The 20,023-nt window shown below is 46.0% G+C and overlaps 1 protein-coding gene across 5 annotated transcripts in view; it reads left to right on the forward strand.

Moving 5' to 3' along the window:
- The window catches only part of GRIA3 (glutamate ionotropic receptor AMPA type subunit 3), a 1,128,422-nt gene that overhangs the window by 931,665 nt on the left and 176,734 nt on the right, over nt 1–20,023 (forward strand). For 3 of the 5 annotated variants that reach the window (XR_014962259.1, XM_085608118.1, XM_085608120.1), the window contains exons 13-14: nt 1,781–2,028; nt 2,588–2,702. Coding sequence is in view for 3 of the 5 variants with exons in the window: in XM_085608118.1 (XP_085464244.1) it covers nt 1,781–2,028; nt 2,588–2,702 (363 nt within the window). In the remaining 2 variants the exon portion in view is untranslated. The remainder of the gene's footprint in view (nt 1–1,780; nt 2,029–2,587; nt 2,703–20,023) is intronic. The other 2 variants (XR_014962260.1, XM_085608119.1) reach the window with 2 other exon arrangements.

Raw genomic sequence — 20,023 nt, forward strand, 5'->3', positions numbered from 1 at the left:
ACTTCAAAGAGAACGCCACAGATTCAGCATGTGGCTCGTGCTTAAAAAGACGTAACGTGTGAGCGTCTTTAAGGGAAAGTATTTTGCATCTATTAACGCTCGAGTGTAAATAAAGGTAATTAAAAAACAAACTCCAAGTAGCCGTGCACCGAGTTAAAATCTACTGTAAATCACGGTCAAGCTATGATGCGAGAAAGTGAAAAACGAAATTGTGAGCAAGTGAAAAACAAAATCAAAAAAGTCCCACTACTGACATGAACAATAGAACATGAGGTCAAAACAAACGTTCTGTCGGGCTAAACATGAAAGACTATACGCTAACACAATTAATTAAACAAAATCAAAGACTACAGTCGCTGTAAAAAAATCAATGGTTATAGAAAACAACTATACTCTAGCCTATCATTCAATCCATGTGGTTGCATTGCTTGTAGGTTTTTTTTCCAGAAAAATTCAGATCTAGCCAGCATCTTCTGAGGATCCATGCCTTGCTTAGGATTGAGTGCCTCTACGATAGTGAAGCGTAGTTGTGCAATATTGTGTCTTTCTTCTTTCCAATGGGTTGCTACTGTCGATTTCATGTTTTGATTCCTGATGCTACTTTTGTGTTTAGTGATACGCAATTTCTAAGTGCTCTGAAGCTGAAACGTGAGCTTATAAATGGAGATGACACAAAGTTACATTTACAACTGAAAATACAAGAAAGAGACCATCTTTGCAAGTTAAAAATTGTTCAGGCCTGTTATTTGGGGAATCCTTGCTTCAACAGTCCAAATGTTATTGGTCAACATTTTGATCCCTAGTTCCATTAATACTCAGTGTCATACTCAAGAATACAGGAAATTAGTGAGTTGCACTTCTAAGATGGTTAAGGATGAGCAATTAATTATGTACATCCTGCAATGATGGAGGACATCTTTTAGATAGAAAAAGTGGACCACTATGGATCAGAGTCATCTGTTCAACCACTTGCCATGATCTGGTGGTGGCAGTGTGTATTAACTGTGAAAATAAGTGCACTAAGTTGGCTCTGGGACACGTACACCTTATTCTCTGCTTCATGATTTTCAGTTTTATATGTTTTTGCTTGATCCTGCCCGATGCGAATTAGTTGCACCGGAATTATGTGCAGTAGTCACTTTTTTGTGAGTTTCAGTTGGTATGTTATTTCAGAGTTTATACTCTTGGCACTTTATTATGTGTGCCCCAGTGGGGGCTGCAATATTTATCACACCTCATAAAATTCAATATGCCGGGTTCAGAATTTACTGTGTGCAACAACTAGCACCTATTGCTAGTAGTCCCCTCAAAATGGGTCCTAACAAGCAAATTATGCTTTTTGAACCAAAGTCTGCATATCCCATTATTCATCTGGTCATTTTCCCCTGGTAAATTTCCTCATGTTTTTCTGCTAAAATTAATTCAGGAGGAAGACTTTATCATACCCTATAATTACTTGGGGCAATAAACTCTACACCAATTGTAAAAAACACAGTTACTATGCAGAGTTTGCTCAAGGATTGTAAAAAACCCAGACAATCTCTATCGAGGAAATGGTGTTCAAACTGCTTGATATTTGTGGTTAGTGGGCAGATATTGCACTGTCCTCAACTGTAGTGTGTGCAATGCAATGCCATTTTACAATATACATAGTGTAAAACATACACAATGCTTCTTTAAATATACCTGCAGCAGGAATGCATGAGTTATCAAAATAAAATGTGTTGACAACCTCAAAAATCTTGATAATACCCTGATATTCTTTGTGCCCATTTCTTAGAGATCAAAAATAGCTGTGTATGAGAAAATGTGGTCCTACATGAAGTCGGCAGAGCCATCCGTGTTTACCAAAACAACTGATGACGGCGTGGCCAGAGTGCGCAAGTCGAAGGGGAAGTTCGCCTTCCTGCTCGAGTCGACCATGAATGAGTACATCGAACAGCGAAAGCCCTGCGACACAATGAAAGTTGGTGGAAACCTGGACTCCAAGGGCTATGGTGTGGCAACTCCAAAAGGCTCCACATTAAGGTGGGTGGAATAATATAACAATAACCCCTGTTGTTATAGTATTCCACCTACCCTGATGTAGTGTGTTTGTCATTTTCTTTCTTGTGGATGTCTTGAGGTAACACAGTTTAAAATCTTGAGTATTCCCCAAGTTTAAAGAATCGGTAATTTATCGTTATATTTATACTTTTCTTAATGCATCCATTTTTTAAAATGTTTTCTTCTATGTGTTGTCCTTTCTGACTGTTTGTCTGGCTTTTAGTTTAACAGTTTTAATGGCTTTTTCAATGTAAATGTTAAAAGCCGCCTTTAATTGCCGATATTTTAATTGCATGCTGTGGTGTTCCTGTTACCTTTTCGTGTCAAAGACAATGTCCCCACCCCGCACACTTCAGTTTTTTTAATATCCGCTATATGCCACCGCCCAATTATTTAACCCTGTTCTCGCTGTGCAAACCTTTCCGCTAGCCCCACATTTTGTGAAAATTAGCCAATTTGTCCTCTTGTGCTCTTTTTTATACGTTACAATTTCTCAAGCATCAACTGCATATTCTTACAAGTTATGTTTTATCGTTTCAAGAAATGCTGTTAACCTGGCAGTATTAAAACTGAATGAGCAAGGCCTCTTGGACAAATTGAAAAACAAATGGTGGTACGACAAAGGAGAGTGCGGCAGCGGGGGAGGTGACTCCAAGGTCAGCCTCAATGTCACCACAATCGGGTACCTTAGTCACGAGTAATCGGCAAGGCTGTTATTTTGCTATCCTACAATGAGTATATGGTGCATTTGGAAACCTCTCTCATGTCGTGACAAATACGTGTCAAACACTTGTGACAGTAGCTCTCAAATTTCACTCTCGAATTTGTATCACCAACAAGTTTGATCCTACATGGGACCCTTATTCAGCTAACAGATCTGTCAGGCTCCAATAGTGTTCTTGTTTTTATCTGTAAACATAGAGCTGCCCTTCAAGGGTTGGTTCGTTTTGAAATGAGCAATGAAGACGCATTGGCAAAGAAGTCGAAATCACACCCCTCCACTCGCGATGTTTTTTTTTATGGAATAAGTCATCTGTTTTGTTATCCATGGTTCAGTAGTCAGTTGCATGTTGCGAGTTGTTTTGGCAAAAAAAGTAATTTGCTTCTGACTACTGAAAGAAAACCCAAGTGGAAAGGAAACGTGTTCTTGCATGAAGATAATTTGCAGTTTTGGGCACAGTGCTCACCGATTATACAGTCATTTTTTTGCTGCTAAAACACGTTTTAGGGCAAAACAAATGGTGTAAAATCTAGGGGCAGAAAAGTGCCTTTTTATTCTTTTGTAGAACATATACAGTCATCCCCATCGTGTCCCTGCACGTTTTTGCACCTTCCACTGCGTCATTGCACTTGGGGCAGCTTTTATGAAAGAATCTCCAAAATGGCGCACAGGAATGTCCAAAAAAAGTGCAACGCAAAACACAAGTTTGCATGATGAAGCGGGCTCTCGAGTAGAACATCTATTTGATTTTATATACTGAGCGGCTCTCCCATGCTCTCCAGTCAATGATGACTCAGAAGTGTTGGCCATCCGCAAGATGGACTCTGTTTCTGGGTGATTGTTCACGGCGGAGCTTGGGAGCTAATGGCTCTGGGCTTATATTGACATTCTAGTGTGTCCTTCTAAAACCTGTTCTTTTCAGCATTTTCCATTACAGAGGCTCCATTTTGTCTCCGCTCTTTGAGGTGCTTGTTACAATTCTATGTTCTACTTGGCTGACGACTGTTGAAAAACTAATTTGTTGCCATCAGTGAAGTAGGAGGATAGAAATGGAGGAACATATTTACGGTGAGCAAGAGCTATACAGTAGTAAAGAAATCAGAAGAAGGCAAAACTAGAAAGGTAAGTAATCTATTGTCCAAGGTAAAGAAGACAGAGGACAAATACATTAATTGCTGTACCTGCAAAATGCTGAATTCTAATGGTCTAGCATGCCTGGAGATTGATTGTATTTTTGTGAGTAACTCTCTATATAGCTACCAGCAATATGAAATCAGAGGCATGGTCCACATTGTGAGAGAAAATGCTATGTTAACCTTCACAATTTTTGAATTAAGTTGTATTTACAACTCAAGTCATGTGTTTAGAATTGAAGCAAGCACACAATATAAGTTACACGAACTACTATGCAGTGCTTCATTTTGCATGCATTAGATTCTCACAAGACATGGCTACATTTGTAGGAAATACTGTGGGAAATGAGCATGTTGCAAAATCCATGAGTGAACTTCCCATCAAATCCATATTAAGTTCCTGCACGCACAAGTCGATCACGTGAGAGGTCTTGTTCATACTGTGTGATATGCATTAAACTATGTGGGGCCAGTTGGTGGGGCTAAGTTCGTTGCAATGTTCCACTGTATAAGTAAAGTATAGAGCTGCACCTGGATTGTTACTTTGCCCGCTTCCACAGAGTAGTGTATAGAGCGTGCATGGTCCAGCTACTTAAACGTCTGAGTGGGGCTACAGAATGATAGACCTCTGTCCATCATTCACATTTACCATCTGCCCAAAAGGAAGAGTAGTGCAAGGAGGAATATGGAATGGGACACTACTGGCTGCTCATCAGATTGTAGCAGTCCACCTTGGACAACTTTACTCCTTCTTATCACCTAGCTTGGGCATGTAGTGTTACAAAAAACATTTGCGACAATGAATGCATGCAACCCTACCACACTCCTGCAAGACATCTCCCAAATTGCTAATAGACTGTCGTGACTCACTAAAGAGCATTCAATAATGAATCCCCTCTCAGTGTCTTTATTACAAACCAAAATATTTCTGTTCCTGGGCATTATCAGCTTCTATTCCTATTTGTGCATGCGTAAACTCTTAGGCACTCATTCAGAGGGGCCTGGTGTTTTCTGTTCCCTGCACAGATCCTTGGTTTCATAGGGATCTGAATTACGAGTGATGAGGAGTTTATTGCACTTGTTAGTTGCCTATGGCAATAGCCTTCACAATCTCTTAGATATGTTTCCGGTAAAACAAACCTGCCAAAATATATTTGGGGTGGGGGGTGCAGTAAGTACTCAAATATGTGCTTTCTGCACAAAAATCCTAATGTTTTTCCTCATTATTCTGGAAAAACTTCGAATAAGTGTTTTTTATTGCACCTGTATATACCAAAGCCCAAGATTTGTGATTTTACTGGGTGCGATAAATATCACAGCATACTTTGGGGGCATTCGTAATTTGGGCCTTACCGTATCTACCTCACAATATAAAAACGATGGCTTTGTTTTTCTCTAACATTCAAATGGACCAAATAAAAAAAAATAATCATGGATTCATAACATATGACACTTACACATTTTAATGGGCTTAATGCGAGTGTAATGAGTGACTTAGTCCATCAACAGGGGTACTAAGTTGACTTCAACTCAAAAGGTGAATTTCATCAAGGTCTCATGTAATAGACCTTTCTGTTCCAACTCTGCAATTTGAAATCAACAAAACAAGAAAAGTATTTGAAATTAGCACATTGGATCAATTTGCAAATTTTTGTGTAGATATTGAAATTCATTCTATGGTTTTTCTTTGACACATATTTCCCTAAATGATGTACTTGTAATGATTGGCAGATAATTCAATTTCTAGGTGATTCTCTGATTTTGAACATTAAGACCGGACTGTTTGACTTTTATCCCTTAAAGTTTTTATCATTTTGGTTAGTGTAACATTTGTTAGTCACACGACACTTTGTGTGATGTAGACATCGGGCAACTTTATTGACATTTTCAAGGTATGAACTATGAATGATGACCATTAAGATGAATCTATGCTTGTCTTTTTAAGTTTGTCGGTACTTACAAAAGCATGTTCTCAAAAGTGCTTTGCTCCTAATGTGTAAATGTATTGCGTTGGGGTTTAGTTCCATGGAACTGGAATCAAAGAGTCCATGTAAATCATATTTATTTTGTGGCAATTTCATAGGAACTCCACTTTTTAATTAAGTATTGTTGATGATTGCTGAATCCATTATTGGATGCAGTTAGCTCTACCTTTTGATTCAGTAATTGATGGGCGAGTAGCCAGTTGACACTACTGTTCCGGTGCCTGTTTTTCTTTCCTTCCTAGGCCTGGTTTGACAGTGCAGCTGTTTGCTAACACCTTATGGGATCAACAGAATGAGCGAGCTTGAAGTAGTACAACTCAGAAAGGGGCTTTGGCTCCGGCTCCATCCACATTAGTTACCCTGGGTGAGACTTACTAAGGGCTTGAGTTGCCGGCACTTCACGCAATGCAAAAAAAGCCCATTAGTGGGTTTACTAAGTCATGTGAAGACACGCGAGGCAATGCAATGAAGCGCATTTTGCTGCCTTGTGTTACCTTGCAGCAGGACGGTGTTCCATGGGTGGAGATCGGGCATACCCATGTATCTACAGATTGATTTTGGCTCATTCCCAGATTCACAAGAGCTGTAAACCTGGGATTGCATCAAAATGGCACACCTCCCAGACATAGGCATAACGAGGAGAAATATCTTTATTTCTCCTCATTACAGCCTTTTTCTATGCGTGATGCATTCAGCATCTCAGAGGCAGTGTGTAAAGCATTTGTGCACACATACAGTAAAACAGTGAAAACACTACAAATGGACACCACGCCAGTTTAGAAAAATAAGTAATCTTTATCTAAACCAAACAAGACCAAAAATGACAAAAATCCACAATACAGAACTTGAAATGTAATCCTTAGAAGGCAAAAATAGTTCTGTCCATTGCAAACTATAGATGCGACATTTTCATCACAAAGTACCTTGGATGCGTCACAATCATAAACAAAAACAGCTGCAGGCAAGGTGTGCGTCGGTTCCTTACACTAAGGGAAGGGAATGCGTCTGCTCCTTACTGAAGGGGAGGTGATGCGTCAGTTCCTTACTGCCACGCAAGGGAGGTGATGCACCGGTTCCTTACTGAAGGGGAGGTGATGCATCGTCTATTACTGTGAAAATGATGTGATGCTTCGGTTTCTTACTGTTGCTCCGGCGTTATTGTAGACTTGGTGCCCCAGTGTGATGCATGGAGATCGGGCATGTGTCCGTCTCTCCCACCATGGTCCCACGATGCGCTGGTTCTTGCAGCCGCAGAGCAGGGCCTGCGTCGGAATCAGTGCAGTGATCTCGGACTGCATAGATCAGTGCACGCAATTCAGTATGCATCGATTTTTCTCCAGCCACAGGCAGGCGCTGCGTCAGTTTCTTTAGCGGCACAATGGCGATGCATGGAAATTCTTCCCACACGCCGGTGATGCATCGGAAACAGGTACGGATGTGTTGCGCTTCTCGTAGTTGCGTCTCATTTTCAGCTCCCATCAGCAGGAACAACCAGAGGCCAAACACACCAACAGGCACCTCTTGGCAGGTCAGAACTTCCAGCAATGAAGTTCAGGAGAGCTGGTAATGAAGTCTTTGTGTCCCTGAGACTTCAGTACAGGAGGCAAGCTCTACTTCAAGCCCTTGGAGATCTTCTTCAAGCAGGATACACAGCACGCAGAAAAGTCTTTATCCTCTCCTTGGCCGAAACAGCCTTTCAGGCCAACTGCCAGACAGCACACAGCAAAGGGGCAGTACTTCTCCTTCAGTTTTCACAGCTCTTCTCCTTGGCAGAGGTTCCTCTTGTGTCCAGAAGTATTCCAAAGTTCGGGGTCTGGGCCCCAATATTTTTACAGCATTTCTCTTTGTTCTCTTTCGGCAGAGGCTCTGTGCTCAGTCAAAACATGTCTGTCCTTTCTGGTCCTGCCTCCCAGCAGGAGGTGGAGGCAGCATTGTGTAAGGCAGACCAGGCCGATTCAGTTGAAAGGAAATCTCCTCCCCCTACTCAAAATGCAGCCCAGGTCTATTCAGCCCAGCCCTGACTCATCCAGGCAAGGCAGTACACACCTCAACTCCCTCCCCTTTGGCTGTCTACAGTAAATGCACATCCTCAGCCCCTGTCACTCCAAAGCCAGACTGTCAATACACAAAGCAGCAGAGGCACACAGGATGGCTAAGCAAGAAAATATCCACTTTCTAAAAGGGGTATTTTCAAACACAGAATGCAAAACCGTCCTTACTAAAAGATGCATCTTTGCATTCGGAGTTCAGACATTCTAAACTTGATCTTCCTATCTTGTCCCAATGGGAAGTTATATTTATTAGATGTTATAAATAAACTCCCATTCTATCCTATGAGACAGATAGCCTTTCAATAGTGATTAACGAAATTCACTGTAGTTTACTATCAGGACATGTTACAAACATCAGTACATGTCCTACCTTTTACATACACTGCACCCTGTCCACAGGGTTACCTTGGGCCTACCTTAGGGGTGACTCACATGTAAGAAAAGGGAAGGTTAGGGCCTGGCAAGTGGGTGCACTTACCAAGTCCACATGGCAGTCGAGACCGCACGCAGACTGCAGTAGCAGGTCTTTGAACCATTTCAAAGGCTGTTTGTGTGGGTGGCACAATCAGTGCTGCAAGCCCACTAGCAGCATTTGACTTACAGGCCCTGGACACACACAATGCACTGTACTAGGGACTTAGTAGTAAGTCAAATAAGTCAATCATGGAAACACCAATCCATATTCACAATTTATAGAGGGAGCACTTGCACTTTGGCACTGATCAGCAGTAGCAAAGTGCCCAAAGCATCTAGACCTGAAAAAAACGAAGTCCAGCACAGTAAAAACACAGGAGGCTGTGGCACAAATACAGGGGAAAACACGCCAAGGATGCCAGGTCTAACAGGAGCTGTGTTCAGGTGGGGGAGATGTGATTGCAGGGTGAGCATGAGTATGTTGGGGGTGCTTGTGTGTAGTGGGGTTTGTGTTCAGAGGTGCCTGTAGTAGGTCCAGATGGATGTCTATAGACTGTGAGTGTAGGATGGGCATGTTGGGTGGTCAGTGCAGGATGTCCCTGCAATGGGTGATTGCAGAGGTATGCACATGTTGCTTATAGGAGGTGTGTGTGTGGATACCTGTAATTGCAGGGGGTGCCTGTGAAGTGTAAGGAGTGAGAGCAGGGGGTGTCTGTAGAAGTGCATTTAGAGGGCCCCTTTCAGAGGGTGTGTACCTGGGGTTCCTCTGTGAGTGTGGGTTACTTGTAACTTGTGTCTGTATGTGGTGAATGCAGTGAGGTGCCTTTATGAGTGTATCGGGCACCTACATGAGTGCATGTGGGGTTAATGCATGTGTGGGCCAGAGGGTCTAAACCAAAAAAGGTGTGCTGTTCCGTAGACGCAGTGTTCCAAAGCCCAGTGTATGAGTCTGGACCCATCAGGTCATCAGAGGCGACTCCTATTAGGAGCACAAGAAGTTGCCTCTGATGACCTGACAGGTCCAGGTTTTGGAACACTCTATGTCTATGGAATAGCACACCTTTGTTGGTTTGGATTCATTTAGGGGCTACTTAGGCTGGACCAGAAACCCTCTCTGCCCCCCATAATTTGATATGGTTCCAGAGGGTGCCTGTAAGTGGGTAAGTGTGATGCAGTGCCTCTAAGGGGTGAGTGCAGGGGGTGCATTCTGGGATGCTTGTGGGAAGTCAGTGTAGGGAGGGTCTGTGTGTGAGTGAAGGGTATGCCTCGTGTGAGTTCAAGGTATTGCTGTGTGCGAGTACAGAGGCTCGTGAAGTAACTTGGACCAGGTAGAGGGGTAGGAGTGTAAAGAGAGGGTTGTGAGTGCAAGCTGAATTTTCAGCTGGTGGTGTTCAGAAGATGCCTTTGTGTGGGTTGAGGATGGGTGCAGGGTTCAATGAGTGTGTTTGAGTGTACCTTTAGAGGATGAGCACAAAGGGCTGACCATAGGGGGGAGAGTGCATTGGGTGCCTGTAGGTGTGATTGCGGGGTGCCTGTAGAGGGTAAGTGCAGAATGAGTGTGGGATGGTGCTTGGCCAGTGCAGGAGTTGTTCTTAAGACTTGCTTGGAAGAGGAGCTATAGAATTGCTTTCAGGGAGTATGGGGTGCCTGTGTGTATGCACGCTCACCTATAGGAGCCGAGTAAAGGGTAAACATATTCAGGGTTTCCTAGATGGGAGCTATAGAAGTGGTACATGCTGGGTGTGATTTTAGGCAGTGTGTGACTACAATTGGAGCTTTTAGGTAGGTTAGTGCGGGGGGGTCTGTTGGAGAGTGAGTGCAGGATGTGCCTGTATGCAGTACATGTGACTTGCGAGTGCAGACTGTGCATCCATGGGGTTCCTGTAAAGGTGTGTGTGGGGGGTGCACGCAAAGGGTCCCTGTAGGTGATAAGTAAAGTGATCGCTATATGTAAGTGCCGAAGGTGCCCATGTATGCAGTGTAGGGTGCTGGTATGTGTGCAGATGCATTCTTTTTGTCAATTATCACTCCACAGGCAATTCACGTTTTGTGGCCTATGTCGCCTCCAGTCCCATTTCATTTCTCAACTGTAGATGTGAGAGCTAGAGACAAGTTTATAGAACAGCACAGATCCTGCACCACAGCACTAAGGATGCCAAACATGACATCTCTCATTAGATACAAAAGGCTTATGGCTCATTCAACTTCATGCTTATGTAGGTCACCTACTGGTTCCCGGGGTCCTAGCAGGCTCTGTCTAGGACCTTACTTTCACTTCGTGCTGGGGGCGCAGTGAGCTCAAGACCTCACATTCCCATTTCTCCATTGTCTGTGCAGAAGGGTCCAGTAGGGAATGCTTCCATAGGGCTTGATCATCTTGTAGAATCTCTACCTTACATTTGATATTTCTGTACTCCAAATGCTTCGTCATGTGGCAGGCTGTGTAAGTGGCATTAAAATCCCCAACCACCACACCAGCTAGGTACCCCCACTTCAACACTGGTGTTAGCACCTTGCCCTGTGTGCCCTCCTCACTGGCAACCACTCCAGGCCCACTATCCCAAAAATCCCTTGAAAGGTCAGGGTCCATTGTCTATTTCCAGAGGTGTGGTAGTACCAGTATCAGTATAATTACCTGACCTGAGAGACATGAATAAAACATCTGACAACTTTTGATCTGGAGGAATGCCCATGGCTATCAGCCGTGTAACATTATTGAATTCACACATGCTTCCATGTAATCTGAAAATGGGTCCTCCTCATCATCTCTTTGGAACCCACTTACCGCAGTCCAACCACTTCTGGGGTCGCGTGCTGCGCTTTGTCCTACTCAGGGATTTCACTGTATGTCTGAACATGTGCCCGGTCACCAAGGATGCACACAGCAGTGTGGCACTCTGGTATGCCATGAAGGGGACTATCTGATATGGGTACCATTGACTATATTTTATCCTTTTGACAGTACAAGTCATATCTGAAATTGTATCATCCTTCGGGGGGCCCTCCCAGCCAGAGCCATCACTGAAATTCGCACCTGCTTTATGCTCCCTCTTTTCCTCTGGTGTTTCTGTAAATCTCCCGCCCCCCCCCCTCTTTTCATCTAGCTTCTTTATATTCATTCAGAGACAGTATGGACATGAATGCACCTAGGCTGCAACTCAGATGCTTTGCAAAGGCCAACTGGGCATACATATTTCTTTAAGGCCAACTGGGCATACATATTTCTTTCTCTCAGCAAAACCCCACCTCTATAGTGACCAGGGCTAAGGGGCTATGCTCAGTATTAATTATTATTTTTGTCACTTTACTAGAGGAAGGCTTCCCAGAACATCTCTGCTCCCCTTTTCTGTGATGGGGGCATGACAATATTAGCATGATCTATGGTGCTTTGTGACTTGTAAAGGTGGACCACATTCATTGTATACCCTCTTGTCTTCCCAAAGATATATTGGTACACCCCTCTTGCCAATATAGGGACACTTTATCAAACTCTTTTATTGATTTTATTTGTTCTCTCTACAACACTAGTTTCATTAGTGCAGACCTGGCCCACCCTTCTTTCCATTACCCCATGGCCCTGTCTTGATATTCCAGTGCTGGTTTGAATGATCACTTACCTTAGCAAGCTCTCTGAGATAGTGTGTTTTGTAACAAATAAATATTGACATCAAAACAATTACTTCGGATGTACCCCCCAACTCACATTTGTTATATAAATCATGATACCGCCATGCATTTTTCAACCATTAATTGGCTTTAATGAAACATCCACACATGTTTTAAGGTCTGGTCAGACTGTATGCAATGGTTAGCAAATTTTCTTAGGTACTTTCTAGGAATTATTAGAAACTTTATAATAAGGGCTTCTTTTAGTAATATGTACTTTGTGCAGTGGTCAGGTTCAAGAGTCAGAATAGCATCAGTGTCCTCTGTGGCTACTCTCTCTAATAATACAGCTCCTGAATACTATTTCATATCTAGTCCATGTATCTACACCCACTAGTCAAGTGATCTACCAGTACTATGACTAGATCTCTCACTTTTTTGACGATGGAATATAGGTCTTACCAAGATCAAAATCTCACATATCACTCCTTCATTGTCTGTTGTAGGACTGATTTAGGCGCCCCTCAAATTCCATCATTTTTATTTTCTCTTCGGGAGCCAATGCCATTGTGTTTTTTTCAGTAGTTGTTACTGGGGCAGAACTTTCTTTTTCCCTAATTATCAAGGCTGTTCTTGATCCTTTAGACCTGAATTTAGAGCTTTTTCAAGGTTAGTTGACTACCAGGGCGATTTCTTGCCAATATTTGCTTCAAGCTCTAGAAGGTTCTGGGGGATGGGGAATGGATGATCCTAGAATCCATAACTACCCAACATCTTCCCTTTATGCCTCTCAATTTGCATATTTCCATCAATGTTGTCCATAACAGGTTTGAAATAGGAGCAGGGTTAATCTCTATTTATGTCAAAAATGAAAATATTTCACAAACAATTGTGATATTTTTCCTCTGCAAGAAACTTTAGGTATGTACTGGTGGGTTATGTGAACATCTGATCACAGTGGTAGCAAATTCCTTGGCTCACCTTTGATCAATAGGCCAGAGGAAGAGGAAATCAATCATCAAAGGAAATGTGTAAGATGTTATGTGTAGTAATACAATCAAAGAACAATAAAGACTGAAAATAAATATTAGAAATGCATACACTAGGTAGTGTTGAAAAGACATGACTTGAATATGAAAATACATCAGAAATGTTAATATTATGATCAAAGGGTGAAACCGTATAGCAATTAAGACACTGATGAGAGATTAGAAAACATATGAATTAAACAAAGTTGCAGTTCCTGTAGCCTAAATGCTCAACTGTGAGTCCAATACATTGTGGTTGTGCTTAAAAAAGGAAGCAAACATTCGCAGGGATGCATCATGTAGGACAGAAGCGTTTGAGATCTGTATATTAACATATAAGAATGCGCTATCCCTCTGAAGGGGATTTTGGAGCTGAGGGCACCCCACAACCAAAAAGGTTTGCTGTTTTCTTGAATGCATCTCACAGTTCAGCGGTGAATATTTCAATGAAAAGAGACCTCCGTTTAGCTTCACAAGACCATTCAGATTGGAGGTCTTGGGGGCTGCAGACTCCTTCCAGTAGGCACGTATTCCTAGCAGTCCGAATATGCCTGTTGTCCAGGTCAGAAAACTGGCTCCCTCAGTCCTAAAACAAATCCTGGCAGAGCGCTGCCTTGTGTCACTTTGCATTGGGTAGGTGTTACATGGGTGGAGCATGGACATTCCATCCATGTATTTTGAAGCAAACCCAGATTTACAAAGACTTGTAAAGCTGGGTTTGAGCCAAAATGGTGTGCCTACCTAAAAGAGGAGTAACAAGGAGAAATATCCTATTTTCTCCTTTCTAAAGCACACAAGAAAGAGGACTATGCCTCTAAGGATTGTTTTTGTGCAGGAAGATATTCTGCTCTACACAAAAATAACACTCCCTGAATCAGGCCCCCTTTCACCACTGTGCCAGTGCATAGAAGGAACTGAACAGCTTTACATGTTGGTAAATATGGTGCTGTTCAGCTTTCTCCTGTCCACTCAAAACAGCAGAGCAAAATGCCTTGCTGCCAGCTTTGTGTTGCACGAACTATCAGTAACTATCAGTAACTATTCGCCTTGGTACTCTTCCCAATATTTCCCTCATGAATGTATTAGAATACTCTGCTTCTTTTATGTGGCATAGTGCAGGCTGTACTGGGGTGTGGTGTGCTCTTCTGTTGTGTTTGTTTTGTATTTCTGTTCTTGTGTGCTGTTTCATGTGTTTCAGTGGCGCATATAGAAATTTGAGTAAAATGTGAACAGCAGTAAGAGTAACAGCAATGTTGTTGCCAATCAACTAAGACAGTCTAATGATACACGGTGATCAATTGTGCCAAACGCCTTAAAAAACTGAAAAATGAATGGCACGCAGTTAGTACAGAGGTTAACCAATATAATTAGTGGATATAAGTTACCCAAGTTGGGTTGTACTAAAACGATCTAAAGACTGAGCTGCAGAATAGTAGTGATCCTAATAGCCTTTAGGACTTGTGCAAGCAAACACCTTTTGATTTTAGTAAAATTATATAATTAATATAGTTACAAGTGGGGCTTTCAACCAGTCCTCTTTACCCATTGGTCTGTAGTTGTGTCATTCACATCTCTCTTCCACCCACTATAGCATACAGCGTAGACAATGGGGTAGCCCACTTCAACTATTGGATAGACCACTTCACTCTTTGTGAGTGATGGTTTTCTGCCTTTCCAGAAGGAGCATATTCACACACAAAGTAGTTTCCTTCAGTGCAAGGGGCACTGTGGCAATGTGTGCTTTTTGAGAGCAAAGAAATATATATTTTCCTTTTTTTTTATTGTTGAGGGCCTGTTAACAGCTTCCCAACAGTGTTTCATAAAATACATGGCAAAACAAAACAAGCATTGATTAAGCAAGAAGGCTGGTATCCAACATCACAGCTATTGGCTTTGCCAAGGTCTGTTTTTTTTTTTTTAACTTGTTTTTATTTTAGTCATTAGCAGCAGCACAATACAGCAATCAAACACACAGTTTTCCATGAAGAAGAGCAATGCAATAGTCACTGAGCAGGACAAGTTCGCAGATAACAGTTCCACAACAGTACACATCTCCAATATCCACCACCCCGCTCCCACACCCCCGGGCTCCCTCACTTTAGTCTGAGTCCGAGGCGTCATCCTCAGGGTCCGAGGGCGGGTCACAGATGTCACCTCTATAGGTATTCCACGCCCCCCCATACTTTACTCCATTTACTAGGACAGCCCCGTCTAACAAAGGCCGACTTCTCCGCAAACATGGCCTCGTCCATGTCCGTACCCCAAGTAGTGAGTCGCGGCAAGTCCCCTGTCCCCCACTTTTGAGCTATGTTGCGTTTGGCTATCATTATCCCTAGCGTGGCCCAGCCCTGCGCCAGGCGCGAGAGGTCATTAGGTTCCCATATATTCAGCAGGCAGCGTCTGGGTTCCGGCACCAGCGGGACTCCTCCCGACTGTGACATCATGTGCATCACCCCTCGCCAGTACTCCTGAAGCATGGGGCATTCCCATATAGTATGGAAGAAGTTTCCCACCTCACCGCAACCACGCAGGCAGAAAGGATGTGTCGCGCTGCCTATACTGTGCAGTGTGTGTCTGGTGTAATAGGAGCGGTGGAAGATGCGAAGCTGCACCAGCCGGAGCCTCGACGGTATACCCGCCTCCCGCGGCGAAGTCAACGCCTCCCGCCATTCCGCATCGTCGAATTCCCCCACATCACGGGACCACTTCTCGCGGAGAGGGCCCATTGGGTCTGGCAGGTTGTTAATCAGCTTACGGTATGAAAACGATGTGGCCCTTTTCGGCATATAGTCCGTTAATAACCGGTCCTCCACGGGCGATGCCTCTGGTACCGCCACTCCCGGTGTTAACTGTGCCAGCAAGGCGTGTCTAATTTGCGTGTACCGGAACCACTCGGATGGCGCCAATTCGTATTGCTGTTGGAGACGTTCAAAGGCGATAATGTCATCCCTATACCACATGTCGCCAATCGTAGAGATCCCTATAGCGTCCCACTTTTCGAAGCCCCTGCTGTTTCTGAGCCTCCCGAGTTGCTTGGTGTCCCACAGAGGTGTGAGTTTGGTCAGGACCCCGCGCCACCCTAGTTTGGCCTGCGCTGCATGCCATATGGCAACCGTCTGTCTGAGAGGGCCGATGAGCGCAGGAGTCAGTTTACCATCATACAGGGTTGCCAACACACCTCGCTCTCCCAGTATGTCCCTATCTGCCTTGAATGCCGGGTCTGTATGCGGGACATGAAGCCACTGGTTAATTACTTTTAGCTGCGCTGCCCAATAATAAAGCTGAATGTCGGGAAGCGCTATCCCCCCGTCATATCAGCCACGAGTCAATTTGGACTGCGCTATGTGCGGCGGCCTGCCACCCCACAGGAGGGTAGTCACCTGTGCCGCTATCGCGCGGAAATATTCTGGCGGAATGCGACATGGTGTGTTTTCCAGTACGTATACGAATCGAGGCAAGGCCATCATTTTAAAGAGGGCAGCTTTCCCTAGCAACGTGAGTGGCAGCGTACCCCAGTGACGCACATCGCACCTGAGACGGTCCAGTGGGGGTTGCAGATTTAGTTTTAGAAAGTCCGCGGGGTTTGCCGTAATGTGGATACCCAGATACTTAAACGACCCCGTCGCCGTCTGCAATGGGCAGTTCACGGGGAGCCGAGGAGAGGGGCCGCACAGCACATAGAGCACCGATTTCGACCAGTTGATAGTGTAGCCGGACGCTCTCCCGAAAATTTCACAAATGTTAAGTAGTGCGAGGATTGAGCGCCTCGGGGAGGAGAGATAGAGCAGCACGTCATCCGCGTAAAGGGAGATACGGTCCTCCCAGTCATTCGTCCACTTAAGTCTGGGGGTTCCCAGCGGATCCATGCTGCCAAGGGCTCCAGCACCAGAACGAAGAGCAGGGGCGACAGGGGGCATCCCTGTCGGGCGCCATGCGTCAGGGGGAAGTCTCTAGATATGTGTCCGTTCACGGCCACATGGGCCATTAGTTTAGCATATAGAAGCCGGACCCAGGCACTAAATTTGGGTCCAAAGCCCAAATGCGACAGTACGGCAAAGAGGAAGGGCCATTCGACCATGTCAAATGCCATTCGCGCATCCAACGAGAGCAGCACCGCCGGCTCCCGCACCTGCCCCACCCGGACCAGCACTCCGTGTAATCGCCTCAGATTAAGGGGCGTGCTCCTGCCGGGCATAAAACCAGATTGGTCCGGGTGTACAATGTCCGGCAGGTGCGGTGTTAGTCTGGATGCCAAGAGTTTCGCGAGGATCTTCGCCTCCGCATTCAGCAGCGAGATAGGGTGATAGGAGAAGCACTCCGACGCCGGCTTGCCAGGTTTTGGTATGGCCATGATAGTGGCTGTCCGCTGGTCCTGCGGGAGTACGCCCGCTCGGAGACTATCCATAAACATGTTGAGCAAATGAGGGGCGACCGTTCCGGCTGTTCGCTTGTACAGCTCGACCGGTATACCATTCGGTCCCGCCGCCTTGCCCGATTGCAACGCAAGGATTGCCATTTGCACCTCCTCCACCGTGATGTCAGCCTCCAAGACGTCCGCCGCCTCAGGGGTGCGCCGGGGCATCGCCAGATCCTGCACATATGTCCCTGCCTCCTCTTCTGTCATGGAGGAGGTGTAGGAGTAGACCCGCTGAAAATGACGCGCGAGAGTTTCCGCTATCTCGTTAGGTTTTGTCAGCACCTGACCTTCCTCAGATTTGAGTTGCGCTATCCACCTGGCTCCACCCTCCCTCCTGTCAAGCCACGCCAAGAGCCTCCCAGTCTTATCTCCCAGGTCGTATATCCTGTGCCACGTGGCTATCAGCTGTTGCTTCGTATGCTCCGTAAGGTGCGCCCTATACTTGGTCTGCGCAGCCCCCAGGGCTCTGGTTGACTCCGGAGATGGGTCCCGAGACTGTCGGGCCTCTGCCAAGTGCAGCTCCCGTTCAAGCAACTCTAACTCTGCCAGCTTCGCTCGCCTGTGCGCCGCTATGGCAGTGAGCACCTGATCTCGGAGGACCGTTTTGTATGCCTCCCATAAGATCGTCGGTGAAGCAGCAGAAGGGGCATTCTCCGCGAAGAAGAGGCCCGTTGCCTTCGAGAGCGCCTTATGTATCGTTGGGACCTGGAGACAACCGGGACGTATCAATGGAATACGGCGACGCGCAAGGTGGTAACTTTCGTACTTCAGAAGTAACGGGGAGTGGTCGGAGATACCCCTGGGTCTGATCTCAACACTGTCTATATTGCGAGGGCAGTTAGCGGAACCCAGGAAGTAGTCAATCCTAGTGAGACTGTTATGCACCCCCGAGTGATACGTGTATTGCTTTGCTGTTGGATGGTGCAACCGCCATAAGTCCAACAACCCCATGGCCTCTAGAAACCCTCCGAATCGGGACAGTCCCGCCCCACCCGCTCGCTGAGGGTGCCTATCAAGTGCTTCGTGTACTACTGCATTAAAATCGCCGCCAAGGAGCAGCTCCCCTTCCGGTAGGTCGAGGAGGAATTCACTAAGCGCCGGCAGCGCGGTGGCGTGCATTGCGGGAGGGATGTAAACAGAGAGTATGTTAAGGGGTCGTCCCTCCCATTGGGTGGCTATCGCTGCGAACCTCCCCGCTCTGTCCGTTTTGTGTTTGTGTATAATAAGTGGGTATTGCTTCCGTACTAGAATGCCCACCCCTCTAGACCCGGAGGTAAACTCCGAATGTACTACCATTTTGTACCCCCACCTGTCCATCGCTTTACTGGTGGTGTTGGTCAGGTGAGTTTCCTGCAGCAGGACAATCGCTGGAGCGCATCTCTTAAGACTGTGCAAGATGAGGCCACGTTTAATTTTGTCCCCCAGGCCACGCACATTCCACGTGAGCAGGGAGAGTGGCGGTATCGGAGCGGAGGAATACAGCTCAGGCGCCCCCTCACAGACCGCAGACATCAAAACGTTCGGTAACCAGAGGAAGTAGCGGCACGCAACAAACGGCGCGCAATATGTGTCCTGTAGTGGCTGCGTGTGCTGCGCAACAAACATTACTGCCAATGTAAACCTTAGCTACTAAAAGAAACCAACAAATTACCCTCATACCCCCCAACCCCCTCCCTGCCTCCCTGCCATGCGGACTCCAAACTGCCCGCCACCCCAACTCAGCAGAGCGCTTTGACCCCATATCCCAGCACCTAACTCGTGCGCAAGGAGCGGAAGGTCCGAGGAAGACCAGTGCCATCCCCATTTCGATCGTCCATATGTCCCGAGCTACTTTAGGAAACACAGACACCTCCCCACCCCGGAGTTATCCCCCTTACCCTGCGCCGTCCATTTAAGTAAACAGAGATCACCGCCTTTGGGTAAAGCCTCGTGCTGCAGCCGGGCCGCAGCTTCCAGCGCTTCATCTCGGCCAGTGGGGTCCGGCGCCTCTCCGGGCGGTCGTTTTCGGCTGTCTGAACGGCCTGACTGTTTCACCTGTTGCCATCCCTCCAGCCAGTCATGCGCTTCCTCCGGCGATTCGAAAAACCAGGTCTTTCCCTCTGCCACCACTCTCAGTCTGGCTGGAAATAGCATGGAGTAGGAAAGTTCGCGAGCCCTCAGTCTCTTTTTGACTTCCAAGAAGCTCCTCCGGCGCGCCGACACAGCCGCCGTGTAGTCCGGAAAGAAGGATACTTGTGAATTCTGTATTCGCAAGGGTGGGGCTACGCGGGCCGTCTGCAGAATGGCATCCCGGTCGCGAAAGTTGAAAATGCGGGCCAAGACCGGCCGGGGGGGAGCCCCGACCTTCGGCCTCCCCCCGGGTACCCTGTGCGCCCGCTCCACCGAGAAGAAGGCAGAGAGCCCCCTGGGCTGCAGTTTAGTTTTTATAAGGTTCTCTACATAGAGGTCCATAGCTGGGCTTCTCTCGCTCTCCGGAATACCCGTGATGCGGACATTGTTGCGGCGGGAGCGCCCTTCCTGGTCCTCAAGCCTCTCGACCATGCGCTTGTTTTCGGCCTCCAGTCGCGACACCTTTTAAAGCAGCAAGCCAGAGTCTCTCTTCAGAGTGGCAGTCACCTGTTC

The sequence above is a fragment of the Triturus cristatus genome, chromosome 5_2 (genome assembly GCF_964204655.1).
Source record: "Triturus cristatus chromosome 5_2, aTriCri1.1, whole genome shotgun sequence".
Lineage (NCBI taxonomy): Eukaryota > Metazoa > Chordata > Amphibia > Caudata > Salamandridae > Triturus > Triturus cristatus.